General features: G+C 35.6%; 1 protein-coding gene and 1 long non-coding RNA gene across 3 annotated transcripts in view; both read right to left on the bottom strand.

Annotated features, from left to right (window-relative positions):
* Window positions 1-9,859, bottom strand: part of LOC129260906 (testis-specific gene 10 protein-like) — a 35,658-nt gene extending 25,799 nt beyond the window's left edge. The window contains exons 1-5 of one of the 2 annotated variants that reach the window (XM_064114548.1): window positions 9,380-9,859; window positions 6,319-6,447; window positions 3,840-4,121; window positions 1,964-2,114; window positions 706-995 (exon numbers count right to left, since the gene is read on the bottom strand). In XM_064114548.1, coding sequence (XP_063970618.1) covers window positions 706-995; window positions 1,964-2,114; window positions 3,840-4,121; window positions 6,319-6,447; window positions 9,380-9,427 — 900 coding nt within the window. In that variant the 5' untranslated portion in view covers window positions 9,428-9,859. Of the gene's footprint in view, window positions 1-705; window positions 996-1,963; window positions 2,115-3,839; window positions 4,122-5,244; window positions 5,335-6,318; window positions 6,448-9,379 lie in introns of those variants that run through there. The other variant, XM_064114549.1, reaches the window with a different exon arrangement.
* A 4,530-nt stretch (window positions 9,860-14,389) lies between these two features.
* Window positions 14,390-19,512, bottom strand: LOC129256431 (uncharacterized). Its single transcript, XR_010296734.1, has 3 exons — window positions 19,459-19,512; window positions 16,379-16,495; window positions 14,390-15,819 (listed from the first exon to the last, which is right to left on the bottom strand). It is a non-coding gene; the product is annotated as an uncharacterized LOC129256431 (long non-coding RNA).
* Window positions 19,513-20,264: the final 752 nt, after the last annotated feature.

Raw genomic sequence — 20,264 nt, 5'->3', positions numbered from 1 at the left:
GAAGAGGTAAGTTTCAGGAAAGGTGCAGACAATAAACAATAGTTATTTTAATTCGTTATTATTGCGAAAGAATAATACAGTTGAAAGTTCCAGTAGAAATGGTTACTCTTCAGATATCCAAAAAATCCAAATTGTTAGGAGAAAAAAATATATATCTACAGTCCCCGACAATTACTTTCATGTCCAGTGAACCTAACTCCAGCAAAATAGAGTTAACTTCTAATCGTACTGCATATATTAATCAAAAGTGTTTATAATTATTATCATTGAATCACCATACATGTATGTTGACAATGTCAATTCCATATGTTCAGGGAGGAATCAAACATTGCTTCACACCATAGTGCAGAAAAAATAAAAATATTCCATATTTCATATAACAATACTAAAGAAACTGAGAACGGGAAACGTCTGAGGTTCCCTCGTTTGCACATTGACTGGAACGTTTATGGAACTGCTTTGTTAAAATTAAGCAAAATTTTGAAATGTAATTTCTTTGTTGTTTTATATCTGATACTGATTTCAGCATTAGGCTTCCTTGAATTTTTTTCTTCTTTGTTATTCACCTCAATCTTTTTTAAGCGATGGACTTCTTTTTAATTATGACAATAATATTGAGAAAATTAATAATGATAATAATAATATTCATAATAATAATAATAATAAATAAATAAACAAACAAGAAATGATTTGGCTTGTCTGTACCTTATTCTTTGCATCCTTGGCAGATGACCGGCTAGGACTAGTAGTCCTGCTTCCTTTCCCTGGACTACCAGTCCTCTTGGGGCTCCTCTCCCTGCTTGATGGGGTAGAGGAGGGTAACTCTCTGGTACGTAGAATCCTATTCAATACCTCCACTTCCCCCTTGTAGTAATCTCTCTCTTCCTCCAGGGCTTTCATGTAATTCTCTACCTTGGTGGAATGTCCGTCCTTCTTGGATTTGACTCCACCCACTTTCTTCCGCATCCTCTCAAGCTCTAGAACCAATTCACGTTCTGGAATGATGTCACAACAAGAAAAAGTTTGAATAAGCATAGAGATACACAAGGAAAACATTTAAGAGCGTTGTAAAGATTACAGCTACGAAAAAATATTAGTGAAATTCTTTGTTCACATTTCAATAATCATTTTCATGCATCAATTTTGCATAATTAAAAAAGAAAATAAATCAGTAAACGATTATCTGACAAAAATTATTATACATGCTTGTAACTGATGTTGTGAGGAAAGTGCATGGTGATAGCTGAGCTTCATTGTGACCCTGTGTTCAGCAGCCAAAGATAGAAGGGGCATTTCATGTCAACCCCCAGCCCTTCTTACATGTAAAATACCTTCCAGACAGCCCAATCCTTTTCGAGATAATTTGGCAATGCAATTAAAATTCAAAGTCGCTATTTCCCCATGCTAACAGGACAATTTCTTACTTCTTCATTATTTGCCACCTGAACTTAAAAATGAAAATGAAGCAATGGTAATAACAAAAATCTTGATGCTGCTGGTTTGAAGAAAAGTTAATCAATTGAGGCTTGAAACATTATTACTATTATTTGTCTGGCGTCACCTGTGCCTGGGAGGCGCAAAGCGAACTGAATCACTGTGACCCGCAGGTCTCTCCTCCCGATATAACTGATTGGGGGGGAGTGCAGGTGGACCACTACACCGGGGTTTCCCCCTACTCTTATACGAATAGTGCAGTGGGTTCTTAACGTGCAAAGGTGGTGACTCTCCCCTACACAGGGCCTCCATTTAACTTCCTATCCGAGGGACGGAGTGTTTTCCACTGTAACATAGCCTGCATCTATGAAACATGGGAGAGACGTTTACACACAACGCACTGGCTTCAGTTGTCCGCCCGGGGTGGACTCGAACCCACGATCTTTGGTTCGACGGGCAGACGCATTACCGAATGAGCCATAAATGGGTTTACATTGACGATCAAAGCAGAGAATTATTTTCCTCTTACCATTTGCAGTGAGTTTGTTGACCTGATGGCTAAGTTTTCGCTTGTCTTCTTGTATCTTATCTGTTAGATTCTGAAGTCTCTTGTTTTCCTGCTGTTTGACCGCACCCTCTGTCCTCAGTGAATCAATATCATCAAGAAGATTCTTCCTCTCCTTAACACATACAAATACAAGACATTAATCTTGAAACGAAGTGCATGATCTCCTCCTCTATTGACTCAATGTCATTATTACATTATAGTTCACAAAACGAGTTGCAAATGAATTTAAATATTACAATTAAACAAATTCTTACTCTCCTATAAACATACAAATACAAAACATAAAACTTATCATTAGTCTTGCAAGAAAGTTAGGAATCTTGCTGTGTATTGGTGCAATGCCATTATGATATTACACAATCAGAAAGAAAATGGGGAACAATTGTAGTCTGGTCCTTAGATGAATGTTGCTTTTGGAATAGAGGGCCCCCACTTCCAATCTTAGGAATGGTGTAATTTATTTCAGCCAGATATTGATCTACTTTGTGCTGTACTCAACCCAGGTGAAGTGAATGGGTACCTGGGATGATTAGTTCCTGAAATGCATAAAGAGTGCCTTAGACAGAAGTAGTAAAGTGCAGCATTATATTTAAAATAAATTGCAACAGAGTAGAATAACAATCTGACCATCGAATGAAAATTGGTTTCTACATCTACATAGCGCTTACGTATGTCAGATGATTACATCACAATTGTGTTGTAACGTGCATTAAAATAAGGAATTGTAAAAAGTAATATAAAAAAAGGGAACCTTATCTACAAGCAGTTTGCTTCTAAGGTTTCCTCTACTTTTATGTTTTATGCACTCCATTCATGTAGCATATTAATTGTGAATGCTTGTTAATCATATTTCATATTTATCGTATGTATGTAAATGCTGTTTAGCATTATCATATCAAAGTTTTGTAATGTTAGATTTGTGGAAATAAACTTAAATGGAATGAATGAGAAAACAATCCTGGCGCTCCATTATCCATAATTATTACCCAATAAGGCGTTATAGCATTTTAAGGAATTAACAAATGAGTGTCCACATTCTGAATGTCATTATTTTTATTTTGATCTGGTCTTCAGGGCGATGCTTCACAATGACTTAAGACTGACTAAAAACGGCAATTGAATTCCGAGGAATCACAGATTTAGCCTTTAAAGGGGTACTCCGGTCTGAAAATATTAATATCTAAATAAATAGAGTAAAATTTACAGAGCAAAATGCTGAAAATTTCATCAAAATCAGACAACAAATAATAAAGTTATTGAATTTTAAAATTTAGCAGTATTTTGTGAAAATAGTTATATGCACATCATTATGAATATTCATTAGATGGGCTGATGATGTCACATCCCCACTTTCCTTTTTCTAATGTTATTACATGAAATCATAATTGCCTCATTTTTACATTCATGTGTGAATAATGTGTCTCCTTTATAATGAAATAAGTTACAGCAATGAATATCTCATGCACTAAATCAGTTGCCAATCCAATTTTTTCAGTTCTTGGTAGAAAAGATTTGAATAAACCTAATTTCATATAATAAAATACAAAAGAACAAGTGGGATGACATCATCAATTTTCTCATTGAATATTCATGAATACATGCCAAGAACTGTTTAACCGGAATAATGCAAATCTTTAAAATGCCATAACTTTGTTATTCCTTGTCCGATTTTGATCAAATTGTCAGAGTTTTGTTTGTCTGATTTTTCTTTATCTGTTTTAATCAGATTATTTTCAGCCAAGAGCATCCCTTTAATAAACCTGTGGACATCTAAATTCTGTAATCCCCATACGACGATTACATAGACCAATATATTTCAGTAAGCAATAATGCTTACCTGTCTCAGTTGTTCTACTTCCACCTCAAGATCTTTAATCTCCCTTGTTGACCCTCTGATCTCTGCTTTAGCCTCAAACAGATCCTTATCAGCAACAGCCACCACACTGTCCTTATCCGCCTGTAACCGTTTGGCCAATCTGTCCACATCACGTAGCTCTCCTGCAAGCTCATCATTACGGCCTTTAAGCACGATGTTTTCCTCAATGGCCGACTCGCGTGCCAGGCGTGTGTCCTTCAACTCTCGGTCAAGCTCACGGTTGGCTTGCTGAAGGTACTCAATCTATTCCAATATAAGAAATATATATGTTTCTTGGTTTCTTTAATCTTTAAGCAAATTAACTATTACTGGGCTGGAGTTGCCCTTAAAACAGATTAATTCATATAGAAATGTTCTACTATGATTTTGCTGGCATGGTCTATGAGAAGTTGGAGAAGACGACCATGAGCTGTTTCATAAAGAGTTACAATTAGGGTAACTGTGCCATTATGGTGACTGCTTACTTAGCTGCCAATCACAATCAAAGTTTCTGAGGAAGTTGTCATAATGGCAAATTAACAATAGTTGTAAATAGCTGGAGACCGTAACACAAAGCTTAGCGATGATCGTAGAACCTTTCTTTTTATAATTGATTGCATTGATAATTAATCGTGAAAATCAAGCGTACGATCAATCGCTATCCTTTTTGTTATGGGACCCTGGTCTCATCCCACATGGTCTAATCCTGCATCTACACTCCAACCAGTCTGGTTTAATTGTCATTTAGTCAATTAAACATTTTGTCTACTTTCCAGTTAGGCTATACACATTTTGCCTAATATCCTCTTTATCTTATACCATCGTACTAAGTGGTGTATAAAAATAACTGTTTCAGAACCAAATTTTCGATTTGACAAAGTAGAAAATAATAAGTATACAGTGGTGCTCAAAAGTGAGTGAACCCCACCAGAAAATGAACATATTTTAAGTGTTCAAGTTCGGCCACGTTTTAGAAATGTGAAGTCAGGTGATAAAAAATACATTCAATAAAGTTTGTTTCTCTTTGCTCACTGGGCATTGTAAATTTTTTGTCTTCATTCAACTGAGAATGAAGGAGTGCATTTTGTGGTGGGTTTCACTAACTTTCGAGCACAACAATATTTAGTACATTAAGTAGAAATTAGAACTGAGTATTAGACTAAGTGAGAATTGACTTAGTGGGTAAAAGACCAAATGCAGTGTAGACCAAACGGGATTAGCCGATGTGGTACTAGACCATCTGAAAATGCTGCTTGTAGACATTATATAAACCTACCTGAAACTAAGGAAACAAACCTTTCGTTGCAATTAGATCAACTAGATAGTAGACCAAATGTGTTTGGAAAAGTAAACCACATTGCTGTAGCCTAAGTGCATATAAACCTACCTGTATATTAAGATGGGATATAAGCCTTTCATTGCTATGATTCTTGGCTTCATTTGACATCACACTAAATGAATATAAACCTACCTGTATATTAAGATGGGATATAAGCCTTTCATTGCTATGATTCTTGGCTTCATTTGACATCACACTAAATGAATATATACCTACCTGTACAGTGCGTCCCACAAAAAACGAAACCGAGATTTAGCGATGATTTATCATAACTTAATCACAAATACAATAGACAAATGACCTACCATTGTAAAGCTTAGAATCTCCTCTTTAATCTGAAATTACTTAGATTATTCCTCAATCATGCATGAGTGAGCAAAAACAATTTGAAGAGGGGATACCACAAAGTCATTTGGCGGGGTGTATCTGGGTTTCAAAAAGAAAACCACATTTTTAAAAAGTTCAATATCTGCTCTTTAATTTGATACCTCAATTACAGAAAATGGTCAAGAAATAACAAAGCTATGGTTATTTGAAATAAGGCTTGAATTTCAATAATTTCATAAAATTAAGAGGTTCTACAGGCTAGCGTTCAAACTCACTTGACACTCCGTTTTGTTGACGATCAGCCATGCATTAAGTCTTTTGTTAACCATGCGATAGCTTTTGTGGGAAACCGATGAAAACACGTTTATTTAATGAAATAATGGAAATACAAGCATTGTTTCGAGGGAACATAAATTTTTTACTTCTTGACCATTTTTTGTGATTAAGGTATCAAATAAAAGAGCAGATATTGAACTTTTTAGGCATGTGATTTTCTTTTTGAAATTCAGATACCCCCCGCCAAATGAGTTTTTGGTATCCTTTCTTCAAATTGTTTTCGCTCACTCATGCGTGAATGGGGAATAATCTAAGTAATATCAGATGAAAGCAGAGATTCTAAGCTTTACATTGGTAGGTCATTTGTCTATTGTATTTGTGATTAAGTTATGATAAATCATCGCTTAATCTCGGTTTCGTTTTTTCTGGGACGCACTGTATATTAAGTTGGGATATAAGCCTTTCATTGCTACGATTCTTGGCTTCATTTGACATCACACTAAATGAATATAAACCTACCTGTATATTAAGATGGGATATAAGCCTTTCATTGCTACGATTCTTGGCTTCATTTGACATCACATCAAGGGGTCGACCACCTTCTAGTTGACGACTCAAACGGGTTATTTCTTGATCTCGATTGTCAACCTAAACACAGACAAGAAAAACATGAAAATGATGGTTAAAAATTGAAGACAAAATCAAACAGAATGGATTTAACAAAATGAAATTCAGGAAAGGAATATGCCTAATGTATGCAGCATCTGATGTGCTTTTCTTTAAATCAGAGTTTGAGAAAAAATTCTCATTTGTTGTGTTTTATTAGCAGGTTGTACTGGTATTAAAGTTAAAACCAAATTGAAATTGAGAGAAATATCAATAAAAAACAATTTAACTTGTGTGATTTTTTCCCATAATATACATGTAATCACTGATTTTAAAAATCCTACATATATAGCATCAGGCATGTGTCCTAATGATAGCAACATAAAAATTCTAGGACATGTTCTAAAATTTTGTACCAGTTTAATTGCTTCCACAATCTGATGAAAATACATTCTGAAATACATGTACATTCAAAATACAGATATACCTTCAAGTTTTCAAAATACAACTACATTGTAGTAGAGCACAACATACATGTAATACAAACACATTTAATAATAAAAGTGATGCGAATGACAATAGGCCTGATGGTATCCTGGAGGTCGATACCTACACACATGGCTGTACAAGTAGTCAATGAAAGAAGAATAGAAGAGAATTAAGTGGTGTAATTGTACCAAAATCCCAAAATTGCTGTAAGTCATCAACAGAGCAACAAAGCACCTGCATGTGAGTTTTATATATCACACTTTTGATATAGGTCTGCCCAATGAAAAAATCCCACTCATTTTGCTAATACCAGAATGATTTAGTGAATGCTCATTTTCACATATTAAAGGAGAATGAAACCCTTGAAACCATCTGAATCCATATAAAAGAGAAAAATCAAAGAAACATATTGTTGAAAGTTTGAGGAAGATTGAATGAATAATAAGAAAGTTATGAGCATTTGAATATTGAGATCACTAATGCCATGTAGATCCTCCCATTGGCAATGCGACCAAGATCTGTGATGTCACACACGTACAACTCCCTCATTACTCCAGTACTTATTTCACTTATATTCTCACTTTTATAGAGTCTATCACAAGGTGAGGTGTTCTCTTTATGAGAGGACAAGTACAGAGGTTTCACAACATTATATCATTGATGAATCGTTTGTCATATGATTAGAATGAGCAAAAAGAGATGTTTTGGGGTATATTTTCAGTGTCCAAAACTGGACAACTCTCCCTTTTTGGACACTGAAAATGTACCCCAAAACATCTATTTTTGCTCATTCTAATCATATGACAAATGATTCATCATTGATATAATGTTGTGAAACCTCTGTACTTGTCCTCTCATAAAGAGAACACCTCACCTTGTGATAGACTCTATAAAAGTGAGAATATAAGTGAAATAAGTACTAAAGTAATGAGGGACAGTTGTACGTGTGTGACATCACATATCTTGGTTGCATTGCCAATGGGAGGATCTACATGGCATTAGTGATCTCAATTTTCAAATGCTCATAACTTTCTTATTATTCATTCAATCTTCCTCAAACTTTCAACAATATGTTTCTTTGATTTTTCTCTTTGATATGGATTCAGCTGGTTTCAAGGGTTTCATTCTCCTTTAACATGTAAAAGTGGTCTATTTTAAAATTGAAATTAAATGGTTAATAATATATCACATGACATATTGGCAGCTGGTCACATGTCACAAAATAAAATATTAACAAATTATTAGCTGTTATTTTTCAATGGATATGTTTCAATCTGATTTCCAAGTTCTGATTAAAATGGTCATATTCCATGAAAAAAGTTCATATGACCCAAATCATTTCAGAAACTGGGCATACAGTATAACATACTCAGACGGACCCTTTGGCCCGAATTCACAAAGGTGGTTTTGAAAACCCACGGTTGAATCCATGGTTTATGCAGATTTCCTGTATAAATTACGCTTAATTTAGCGCGTATCGGGTGCGTGTATTAAAGATATCCTATGCTGATGCGCGCTTTTGTCAGTGCGCCAAATTGACGCCTGTTACCATGGTTAGATACGCTATTTTATTCACAAGTCCACTGTTTGAAGAGTGGACTCATGAATAAAAACAGTGGACTCGTGAATAAAATAGCGTGGATAACCACCGCAATTCACAGGCGTCAATTTGGCTCACTGTGACAAAAACGTGCATCAGCATTGGACATTTTTTAACATACGTGGTAAAATAAGCGTAATTTATACAGGAAATCTGCATAAACCATGGACTCAACCATGGGTTTTAAAAACCACCTTTGTGAATTCGGGCCTTTTTATCTGGATCTGAATAAGAGTCCTAAAACCAAAAGTGGTAGCTTCCCATTTAATTATTCCCATTTAATTGCCTTGCTGCACCTTTATTTTCTCTCAATGATGCATATCTAATGAAGTAGGGTAAAATGGCAGATGTAGAAAATAACACCCCACCCCACATCCTCTTCTTCCTTATCCAATCATATTTTGTATCAGATTGAGGCATGTTGAAAGAGGGGGGGAACGCTTCTCAGACTCAAGTCTCATGAAGAGGAATTTTCTTGCAATGCAAGGCAAAAAAAATTCAACATTATTTAGTGATGTTATATAGATCTACAATTCATGAAATAAATTCATAACCATTTTTTTTCCAGTAAATGAAGAGGAATTTTCTTGCAATGCAAGGCAAAAAAAATCAACATGATTGAGTGATGTTATATCTACAATTCATAAAATAAATTCGATGCTAGCCATATTGTATGACCATGGGAAGTAGAACTAAAAAAGGTGAACAGTGAATAGTCAAGCAGAAAAACACCTGCCATCGCATCGAACCGTTACTAGCCTGTGGTTCAGTAAGCGTCCCTGCCGACATGTTTTTCATGTTCTTCTACGTGTGTAATACAGCTAAGTCAATTCAAAGAATGATCAAAACTTCACCCAGCAATAAAGCAACAGCAATTTATCTCACCCTAGTCCTCGATTTGGATTTTCTTCCGCTCCCGTGTCGTCCTGACATTTTAAGCTCCTATATCTATATCCATAAAAAAAGACATTTGAATCGACCAAGAGCGTTGTAGTACTAGCAGCCGACAAGGCGATCGCAAGCTACAGCTGATCTCGTAGTATTTGTATTTGCATTCAAATCCTAACTGAATTTCCACCACCGCATTCATTCAACGATCGCGGTGTGCCCTTTGACCCAAGCCTTTCCCATTGTAAAGTAAAAAAAGATCCATTGAATTCTCTCTAGCTCTCTCTCTATTTCTCTTCATTCATTCGTATCTCTTACAAGGACACCCGTCCACGCTTCGATGGTCTCCAACAAAAGTGATGATTTATGACGCGACGTCTATCGCTATTAAAAGAAAAATCCTGAATGGAACAAAATATTCGCTAAATTAAATTCATCGAAATTCGCAGCGCAGCCAGCATGAAATCATTTGCATATAAATGTTTACACTTGCCTAGCAACTCTTTTATATTTATCAGTTTCTTGATCAACTAATCTGGTGAGTAGTTCGTAAATATTACATAACTGGAATTTCGAGGGGGGACCCAACGCATGGTAAAACTAATTCCCTGGTAAAAACAAAATTAATATTCCAAATTTTTGGTTCTGCAGTAATAGCGGCCTCTTCCACTCTTCTTATGCATTGTATAAAAAGAAGTATACCACAAAAAAAAACTAAAAAACAAAATAATATTTGTGATATCCTGAGTCCTTTCCATATCTTTATACTGGTACATGTTTATTACAACATAAATGCCGACATGTTTCCCCTTGAGTGAGCACCACTTACTTTTAAAAATTTTGTGATAAATAAAAAAAAATTGACAAATGTAATGTAAAAAAATCCCGGGAGGCCACTTACATTGAGACGAGTTGATACCATGCGCGACCCAAAAAACACGTAAAAAGGATGTCTTTTTTCAAGATAGGGCATAAGGGTGTCAAAAACACAAAAATAATGAAAAAAGGTATCTATTTCGCTAGAAAAGTTACGTGTTTAGGGTCAAATTTGCGGGGATGATAAAACCATGGACCTACTAAAATGTTTTATAAAGGATGTCCTTTTTGCCCCAACACTACGTGTTTAGAGTCCGATTTGCACGAGGTGTGGAAGGTGGGGTCGTACTAAACCAAATGATGTGTAAAGGTAAAACCGACGACCGAAGGACCCGTGACATAATAAAATATTCCTGTACTTGTTTAGGGGTTCATTTCAGGGAATACTTGCAAAGAGTATCGTTTGTTTCCAATACTTGTTAAGGGTAGGGTTTCACACGCCAATACTTGTTAAGGGGTGCATTTTCAGAATATGGAAAATACGTGTTTAGGGTGCTTTTCGAGACCCCATGGTCGCGCATGGTATCCACTCGTCAGTAGTCTAGTTCTAGACGATTTTAAACGAATCTATTTGCACCACGATATAATACGTTCTATTCCGTGCGTACGCCCAGCCGAGTGTGCGCGCAAAACCGAGAACCTGTACTCCGAGGAGTACAGGTTCTTTTAAACGAATCTATTTGCACCACGATATAATACGTTCTATTCCGTGCGTACGCCCAGCCGAGTGTGCGCGCAAAACCGAGAACCTGTACTCCGAGGAGTACAGGTTCTCGGTTTTGCGCGCACACTCGGCTGGGCGTACGCACGGAATAGAACGTATTATATCGTGGTGCAAATAGTCCGAGGAGTACAGGTTCTCGGTTTTGCGCGCACACTCGGCTGGGCGTACGCACGGAATAGAACGTATTATATCGTGGTGCAAATAGATTCGTTTAAAATCGTCTAGAACTAGACTAACTCGTCAGTGGAAGTGGCCCCCCGGGAAGAAAATAGACGTAAAACATTAGGAGCACAATCACTTCAAAAGTATTGGGAGTTCACCCCGCCCGCCCTGGTAAGCGAAATACAGTAGGTATATCAAAACGGGGAGGGAAATAGAGAAAATAAGAGAGGAAAAAAATGGTGAAACCGTAAAAAGAGGAAAAAAAGGGTTGTAAAAATATCTAGGGATTAATTCTAATATGGTCTTGAAATTAGGGGCGTCATTTTGTTTTAATTGTATCGACCTACTCACCTAGAATAAGGGGGCTTGTAATTGACTGAAGATAGAAGATAGATAGAAGATAGGTTTTCAAAGATATTGTAACAGCATTTGATGTGAATATTTCAGCTCGCACCTTGCGCTCACATTGTTCATTTGGTAAGATAAGGATCCTGTTTATGATTGCACAAAGAGCGTAACACGTCCCGTTTTACGTTATAAATATCAAAGTATTTCAGCTGGTGCTTCGCGCTCGCATTATTTGATTGGTAAAATATGTATTTTAACTGATTCCTACAAACGAGTCCTAAGAATGTTCCTTTTTCAGGTACATGAAATTTCCCGGAAAATTTCCAAAATTTGCAAAATAATTATTTCGTCCTACATCATTTCTTTGATTTAAAAATTTCAAAAACTCATCTTGGCTTTCTCATCCCACCTTTATTTTCTTCTTTCATTTTTCTGCGATTATTTGATTTTTTTTTATTTACATGTTCAAGATGTTGTCTCCAGAGTCCATACACAATAGATTCATCTACTCTAAAAAAAAATATTGGGTAAAAATGCTCCATGGGGTAATTATTTGTCCAACCAACTTTGGGCATTTCTTTCGGGCAATTTTATTTATCCAGTGTGATGAAAATTTTGCCTTTCAGTTTCTTAAGTAATTGCTGCTTATATTTTAACCTTACTGGACAATATGCTTCCCGCATTGAATAAAATACTGCCCCAAATTTGTTGGACACATAACCCTCGTGCTAAAATTTTACCCTATACAGTGTAGTCATCATTTCTCCCCCCCCCCCGCATGTCTATTTTTTAAAGTTTTGTTGTTTCCTGGAATTCGCAATCTTCTTTTTTCTCTATCCTACCATTACAAGATATCCTTTGCATTTTTATTTCTTCTTCAACTTCTCTTCTATTCCTGCATTTTTGTAATATTTCTTCCCCCATCCTTTTGATCATCATTTACAATTTCATTCTCCGCTTTTCTTTATTCTCCTCTTCTGTTGCATATTGCTTCATGTTCGCAGGGAGCTCGCAGGTTACTCCCTGATATTCGTTTCTTCTTCTCATTCTCTTCTGTTCCTGAAATTTGTTTTCACAATATTTTCCCCGATATCATATCACTTATAAATTCATTCTCCTAATCCTCCCTCTTTTGCTGCTTGTCATTTCTCTTGAATTTTTACTCCTCTACTTTTCTTCTCATTCTCATCCCCCCCCCCCCATCATTCACAATTTTTTTTTTCTTCTTCTCTTCTGTTCATGCTTGTTTTTGAAGATGTTTCTTTTATCAGAGAGACCAACTTCGATCAGGCCCTAAATATATTTTTCTAATCTATTCTTCCTCATTGTTATTACTTACAATGTACTTATTCCTCTTCACTAAGTCATTTCCTATTCTTTCCGTCACCTCACATATTTTTTTTTCACTGTTTTTTTTAATTTGAATATTGTTTGTTGGGACAGGGTCTGTTTCTTTACTATTTCTTCTCCTTTTCTTCATCATACATGTATACTTTCAAACAAGCAAAATAAAAGATACATGCGACACCCTGACAGAGAAGGTCTGTTTTCACAAATTTTGGCTCATTCTCCTGAAGATGACAAAAACACCCTTGTCGAAACGTCGAGTTTGGGTGGTCCTTTTCAGGACCAACATATGCCCACGAAAGAATAGATGGTGTACCGTGAAACCAAACACACTCTCCAAAATAAAAGAATTAAATATTTATCGCATGCTGAGAGTGATGACCGTCTGTCCGACAATGAAAACCATATAAAGATCTCATTTTATCTATTTACATGATTACATTTACCCAAACCTTAGATTAACAAATGACATATTAATGCGGCGATTTTTACTACACCGCTTGCTTACTTTTTAGTTTTACTATCAAGTCTTTCTAAATAAAATTTGTGACGGCCGCCGGCCGGGAAGGGATTTTAAAATTAAAACCTACAAATAAAACAGATAAGAAATTCATTTTAAAGGTAAAAGACAGTAGTTGCAGCGAACAATTATTTCATGCAAGTCTTTGAAATTCAAGTTAATTGTCAAAGTATCATCCTACACATAGATCTGGTACAAAAATTAATGTAAACTAATCTTTGTAAAATAATGAAATATTAGCTCAAAATCGATAATTTTGATGAAAAGCATGTGGGACAGTGTATTAATATTGCTTCGAAATACATGTTAACCCGACATTTGATGGAATTCCGTGCTCATTTTGCAAATTTCTCAGCAATAACGCATGTTCTTCTAAGAGCTGTTTGGCACATATTTTATATTTATACATATCACAAACACTTTGCTGGTAATTTCATTGGATTCTGTTCGAACTCATTTGAGATCATTACCACAAGTCCACAACTGGTATTTATCTTCAAACCTAGTTCATTTTAAACATAATTGTTCGGAATGCGACATCTGCATTCTAAAAACTTTGTTTACATGTAAAGAATTAAACACAGACATACATCAACATAAAAAGCCCCAAAATTAACAACACAGCTTTGTTGATTTACATATCACACTAAAATCGTGCAATTATTTGCGGCGCTCACGTGATCGGCGGCTAAGATCTCGGGAGGGGGAAGGTTGGGAGTTGATCACCCCCCCCAACAAAAAAAAAATAATAATATAATAAATAAATAAAAATAAATAAGTAAGTAAGTAAATAAATAAATAAATTAATTAATTAAATAAAACAATAATAATAAAATGAATGAATGAATGAATTGATTGATTAATTAATTAATTAATCAATAATAAAAATAATAACAATAAAATGGCCTACATGTAGTTAGGGTTAAAAAGATATTTATCACTATGTTGCTGTAAACAGAAGAATATAAACAATATATTAGTGGGGCTGGAGGTGCTATGAATGACTGACAAGTCTAATGTGCCTGACTATTGGGGTGTTGCAAGAAACTTGCGATTGAACGCAAATCGAACGCAACTCCCAAAATTGAGCGTAAGTCCTCCGATTAAACGCAAATCTGCAATTGAACGCAAGTTACGTTCAATCCTGTTGCAAGAAGAAGTTGCGTTTGATCAATTGAACGTAGATCAAGCGCAAGCTTTGCAATTGATTGCAAATCGAACGTAACTTATGTGAGATTTTGGAGGATGCGCAAAATTTGCGTTTGATTTACGTTCAATTGATTGTCCATAGGCTTGTGTACTAAAAATTCTGCAAAAATTTTCTTTTTGTATTTTGTTTTGAAAAATTGTGTAAATTATGCCATTTTCAATTTTCCATGGGTTTTTTTCAAGAAAAACTTGAAATAATGTTATTTTCAATCTTATAGGCCTCTTCAGCAATTATGCCATTATTTTCACACAATTTCACTACATTCTCTCCTAATATCATTTTAAAGTGTGTCAATTAATCACCAAAAATATTCTGCTCTTGTTATCAGAGGTCATGGAATATTCAAATTGTGATTTCTGAAATAATTTGTATAAAAAAATATTGAAGAAATATCAATTCTCCATAGGCACAAAAAAGCCACTCTTCATTAAAACACTTCATGCACTGGCAAATGTTTATCAATATTTCTGAGGGTTTGCAGTAAATACAACTCAGAATTTGTTTTGCAAGAGCACCAAATTGCTTCAATGCTTTCATTCATAAATATCATAATGAATAACATGCCCAATTAAGTTATTTTAGTTTGATTTTCAAATAAAACATACATTTCAGGAGATTGCTACACTTCAAAATCTGAAGCTCTCTTGTTTCTCTCTCTTTAATCATGAGATTGCATGGTAGATATATATCACACTTGCATACAGGGATGAGGTCGAGGCTGATTCTTCCGAGTCATGAGGCAGCTTGAGAGAACTTCCCATAGATTCTGTACAGTGACTCGGACCAAGGCCAGCAAAATGTTGTCTCGAGGTCAGCATTGACTACATCCCTGCTTGGAAATGAAAAGATCCATTGATCTATGCACAAAAAGAACACTGCTCAAGACATTCATTATTGATTGACCTTTTATTTTTAATTTTCATTGTTTCTTACTCCTGAGGAATTACTTCTGAGATTCATTTATATCAAATAAAAATTCATATCATCTTCATCAAGTGTTTTACCACTGAATGTCAGCCCACAGTCCTTAATGTTGGCAAGAAGAATCCATAGAAGTCCAGTCAGGAAAGCCACAAGCTTCTCTGCTTGAAGGAACAAATTTGGTTTCCAGAAGCAGTCTAATTTGAGATGACTTTGGAGAGCTCCATGGAGTGAAGTTTTTAAACCAGCAACACCCTCATTCTGAAGTCCACTCTAATAAGATGTTACTACAGACAGGAGCAGCTCTGAATTCAGTTCTGATAATCAACCTGTTCATAAAAAAATAATAATATAGGAAATAATGCAAGCCCATAACCATACATAGCTTTGGTTAGTTCAAATTTTGTCCTTTCAGTGCAAGAACGCCCTTAGCAAAACATTTTTGTGCACCCCATCAGTGCAGAAATGCCCCTATGCCTGCTGGTAAGGGCGTTGTTTGCAACGACAAGATGATATGATAGAGGGATAGTGGCTTACTCCTGAGACCATAATAATTGGCAATTTGCCATGATGTAATCTAAAAGTGTGAAAACTGATTGTTTTTCCCCAAATAAATGAATCATGGAAATTAAAATATGCAATAAATTAAATCAATGAAAGCAAAATTCACAATTTCATACAGTACACATTGGATGAGCACAACAACCACCCCCTCCCCCCCCCCCATCAATGGGGGTGTCTTCATTGCTGAGAAGTCCAAGTCAAGATAGAGATTTGTATTTGCCTTTTTCATTTTGCATTATCCTTGGGTTAATGTGTTCAGATTTTACCCCCATCCGCATTACGATCATGGTGAATTATTAATAATACAGTTTACATGTAACCTACCATTTGAGAGTTGATAAAATGAATCAATCAGCTGGTTGCAAGAACACACATTGTAGCAGACACAGTTATGGTGGTTTGGAGGTTTCTTGTTTATTCCAGACTTCTTTGGCATCATAACTGTAGTAAGCAATTAAAAGCAAAAAGCAAAGAGATAAAACATGTTCATGAAATTAATATACAAGTTAAGCTCAGTTGCCAGGGTGTTAATCATTATAGTAGTCCCAGGGTGTTTTGATTAAAGTCGCTTCTGGCCTGGGGAGGGGCACTATGGTTCCTCATCCATGGGCGGTGCAATTAAAAAAATTATGAAATCATACCTTTCGCTTTAATTTACTAAAAAAAGCTCGTAATAGAATGCTAAACTTTGGTGTACATATTCCTTTCTAGAGCATTCCTAACAACTTTACTTTAAAAAATCTGGTATAAAAATAAATTCCTTTCATGTTTTTTTTAAAATATTTTTTCTTAACTTCTTAAATGTATTTCTTTTAATTGTTATTTTCAAGACAAAGTTCATCAGTGACATTAAATTTCTATTGTCAATAAAAAAATTATGAATATTGACTTTTTACATGTAATCATGTTTTTGTCTGACATGTACTTAAAGGAGAATGAAACTCTTGGAGCAAGTTAGCTTTTGTGAAAGCAGAAAAATCAAAGAATAAGATCAACAAAAGTTTGAGTAAAATAGGACTAGCAATAGAAGAGTTATGAGCGTTTGAATGTTGAGATCACTAATGCTATGGAGATCCTCCCATTGGCAATGCGACCAAGATCTATGATGTCACAGATGAACAACTCTCCCCTTTTGGACACTGAAAATATACCCCAAAACATCTCTTTTTGCTCATTCTAATCATATGACAAACGATTCATCAATGATATAATATTGTGAAACCTCTGTACTTGTCCTCTCATAAAGAGAACATCTCACCTTGTGATAGACTCTATAAAAGTGAGAATATAAGTGAAATAAGTACTAAAGTAATGAGGGAGTTGTACGTGTGTGACATCACATATCTTGGTCGCATTGCCAATGGGAGGATCTACATGGCATTAGTGATCTCAATATTCAAATGCTCATAACTTTCTTATTATTCATTCAATCTTCCTCAAACTTTCAACAATATGTTTCTTTGATTTTTCTCTTTGATATGGATTCAGCTGGTTTCAAGGGTTTCATTCTCCTTTAAACAAACACAATGTTGCAAAATTTCCTGACCCTGTACCTGGGAATTGCAAATTTGGTCTCAAAAGTTGTGTGAGACTTGAAAGTAAAACGTCAGTCAATGGTGCAGTAATACAATTTTGAGTGGCAGATTTATTCTGAAAATGTCAAGGGGGACCATATGCCCCCCCCCCCCCCCGAGTATTGTGCTTGATGTAAAAGGATGTAAAAAAAAAAATCATGATTATGCATTCAATATTAATAATGATGCACCATATGAGACACCATTTTACTGTAAGCACCTGGAAAAGCATTGTAATCATCCATTAAATAATTTAAAGTGAAAAAAAAATCTGTCATCTATATAGCACCTCATGTGCTTGCATAAAAATCAAGTTAAGACTAGAGTCAGTTACATAGTAGCCCGGGGGGGGGGGGGGGGGGGTTACTCACGAAATAATGCATATGGGGATGTGCCGCTGGAATGGGTCGCCTTTTTTGAAGAAATCCCTAAACATGGGGTATGGATTTGTGCTGGAAAATCCCTAAACATGGCCCAATTTTTAGATACTGGCCTTAAACATGGGTCCATATTCTACTCCAATGTCTTAGGTGCAAATACAAAATTACCTTACATTTTGGGCGATAACCTTTTTCTTTTTTTTTTGTCAAGTTTTCCAGGCAAAAATGTGCCCCCCCCCCTTTTGGAAATCCTGGATCCTCCCCTGCATTGAATCCCCAATAATGGGTACCTTTTTAGCCAAAATGACCTGTAAATATGGGTACGGGTTTCAAACATTCAGCCGCACACCTTTGTCCAAACCAAATCTAAGTACCTCCCCCCCCCCCCCGCATAGTATACGTACATATTGAATCTAAAAAATAGATGTATTTAGGCTTACATGTATATCTTTTTATATTTATATGTGATGGATATTAAAAATGTGACTCATACGGCACATCATTACATATCAAGGACACAAATAGACTGCCCTTGCAAAGAACTTCTTGACTTGTGCAATCTGCCCGTAAGAAATTTTAAAAAGAGCCCCGGGCGGGCAACTCCCTATTCAATGTTAAAACTTCCCCAAGAATGAGGCAGATGTGGCCAATAGATTCTGAAAAGTAGCCCAATACATGTAGACCCCTGGCCCTATACTTTTTTCCTTTTTTTTCTTGTCTGGCGAGATATGTGGAGTCTGGAGAACCCCCCCCCAAAAAAAAAAATAATAATAATAATAATAAATAAATAAAATGAAATAGGGGGCTAGGCCTAAATAAAAAAAAATAATAATAATAATTTTTTTTTAAATCCTCCAAAGACAAAAGTCGAAACAGCAATATTTTCACTTTATCCCAGGCCAGGCCAAGGAAAGTCCTAAAAGGGAGGTTAACGTTAGACAGACTCTTAAGAATAAGAGACAAATGGAGAGGATTTTTTTTTCTTGTGGAAAAAAAAATAGAAGGTAAATTAATGGAATTAAGTCTTTTAGTTTTATTTCTATTTACTGGATGGCTATTCGCCGTTGAAACCGATATAATTTAAAAATCATTTCCAATAGGAACAAAAATTATCTTTAAAGGTCATTTTCGATGTTTCATACATAATTAGAGCCTACACATTTACTTGCTTCAGGGTGATTTTTAACAGCACTGCACCGGCAATGACCTGCCGTGTTGCATGTTGTTGATACAACCGTGCATTACCGACACAAAAAGTCAAGTGTGGGACTGGGATTAAAAGTGTGCAGTAGAAAATTTGTTGAAGGTGAAATTTCGACCGGCGATAAAGATACATTTTCACTTTTATCAAAATAATTTTTTCCCTGGCATAGGTCTAAAATATATAAATTCTCTGAAAACATACATAATGGAGAAAGAATTGTCTGAAAAATGAATATTTTCTACTTACTCTCTTCCAGGTTCAAGATTGTTGCAAGCCAATATTTTGCTTTTTCGGCTAGTCTTGTGCTGCAGACCCTGTTTACAGCTGCAAATCAGCTGCAACTTGCGTTCAATCGCAAGCTGTTTTCTTGCAACGCAAATTGGCGATTGATTGCTAGTTGCAGTCAATCGGGATCGGCTGCAAAGTTGCAGTCGATTTGCAATCAATTGCAACGTAACTTTCTTGCAACGCCCCATAAGACTCCTAAGCTGAAGTCCAGGGTTCAAAACTCAACTAGACAGACAATGGGCAAGACAAGACATCAATGGTGATGTTAATGGTCAAATTGAGACACCAAATCTTGTTATGCATATCAGCTAGTCTTGGTACGATCATAAATTACATTTTGAATCATGAAGGGGTACTACTGGCTGAAAATAATTCTTCACCAAGTGAAATGCAAAAAAAAATCATTAAAAAATCTTATAACAAATAACAAAGTTATTGAATTTTAAAAGTTAAGCAAAATTGTAATTGTGAAAACATTAATATGCATGATGTCATGAATATGCAATAGGGGGCAGATGAAGTCCTGTCACCACTTTCCTTTTCTTATTTTATTACACAAAATCATGTAGTTACAGGTAACTCTGCCTACATGTAAGTAAACTTGTCATAAGTCAAATAATGACGAAAGTCAAGCCATTTTTAGACCTGGGTGCCGTAACACAAAGGTTAGCGATTAATTGTACGCTTGATTTTCATGATTGATTGCACATTGCAGTCAATGCAATCAATCATAGAAAAATGTTCTATGATCATTGCTAAGCTTT

Source organism: Lytechinus pictus, unplaced genomic scaffold (genome assembly GCF_037042905.1).
Source record: "Lytechinus pictus isolate F3 Inbred unplaced genomic scaffold, Lp3.0 scaffold_19, whole genome shotgun sequence".
Taxonomy (NCBI): domain Eukaryota; kingdom Metazoa; phylum Echinodermata; class Echinoidea; order Temnopleuroida; family Toxopneustidae; genus Lytechinus; species Lytechinus pictus.
The sequence above is the reverse complement of the archived record's forward strand: the minus strand, read 5'-3'. Positions and strand labels throughout refer to the sequence as shown.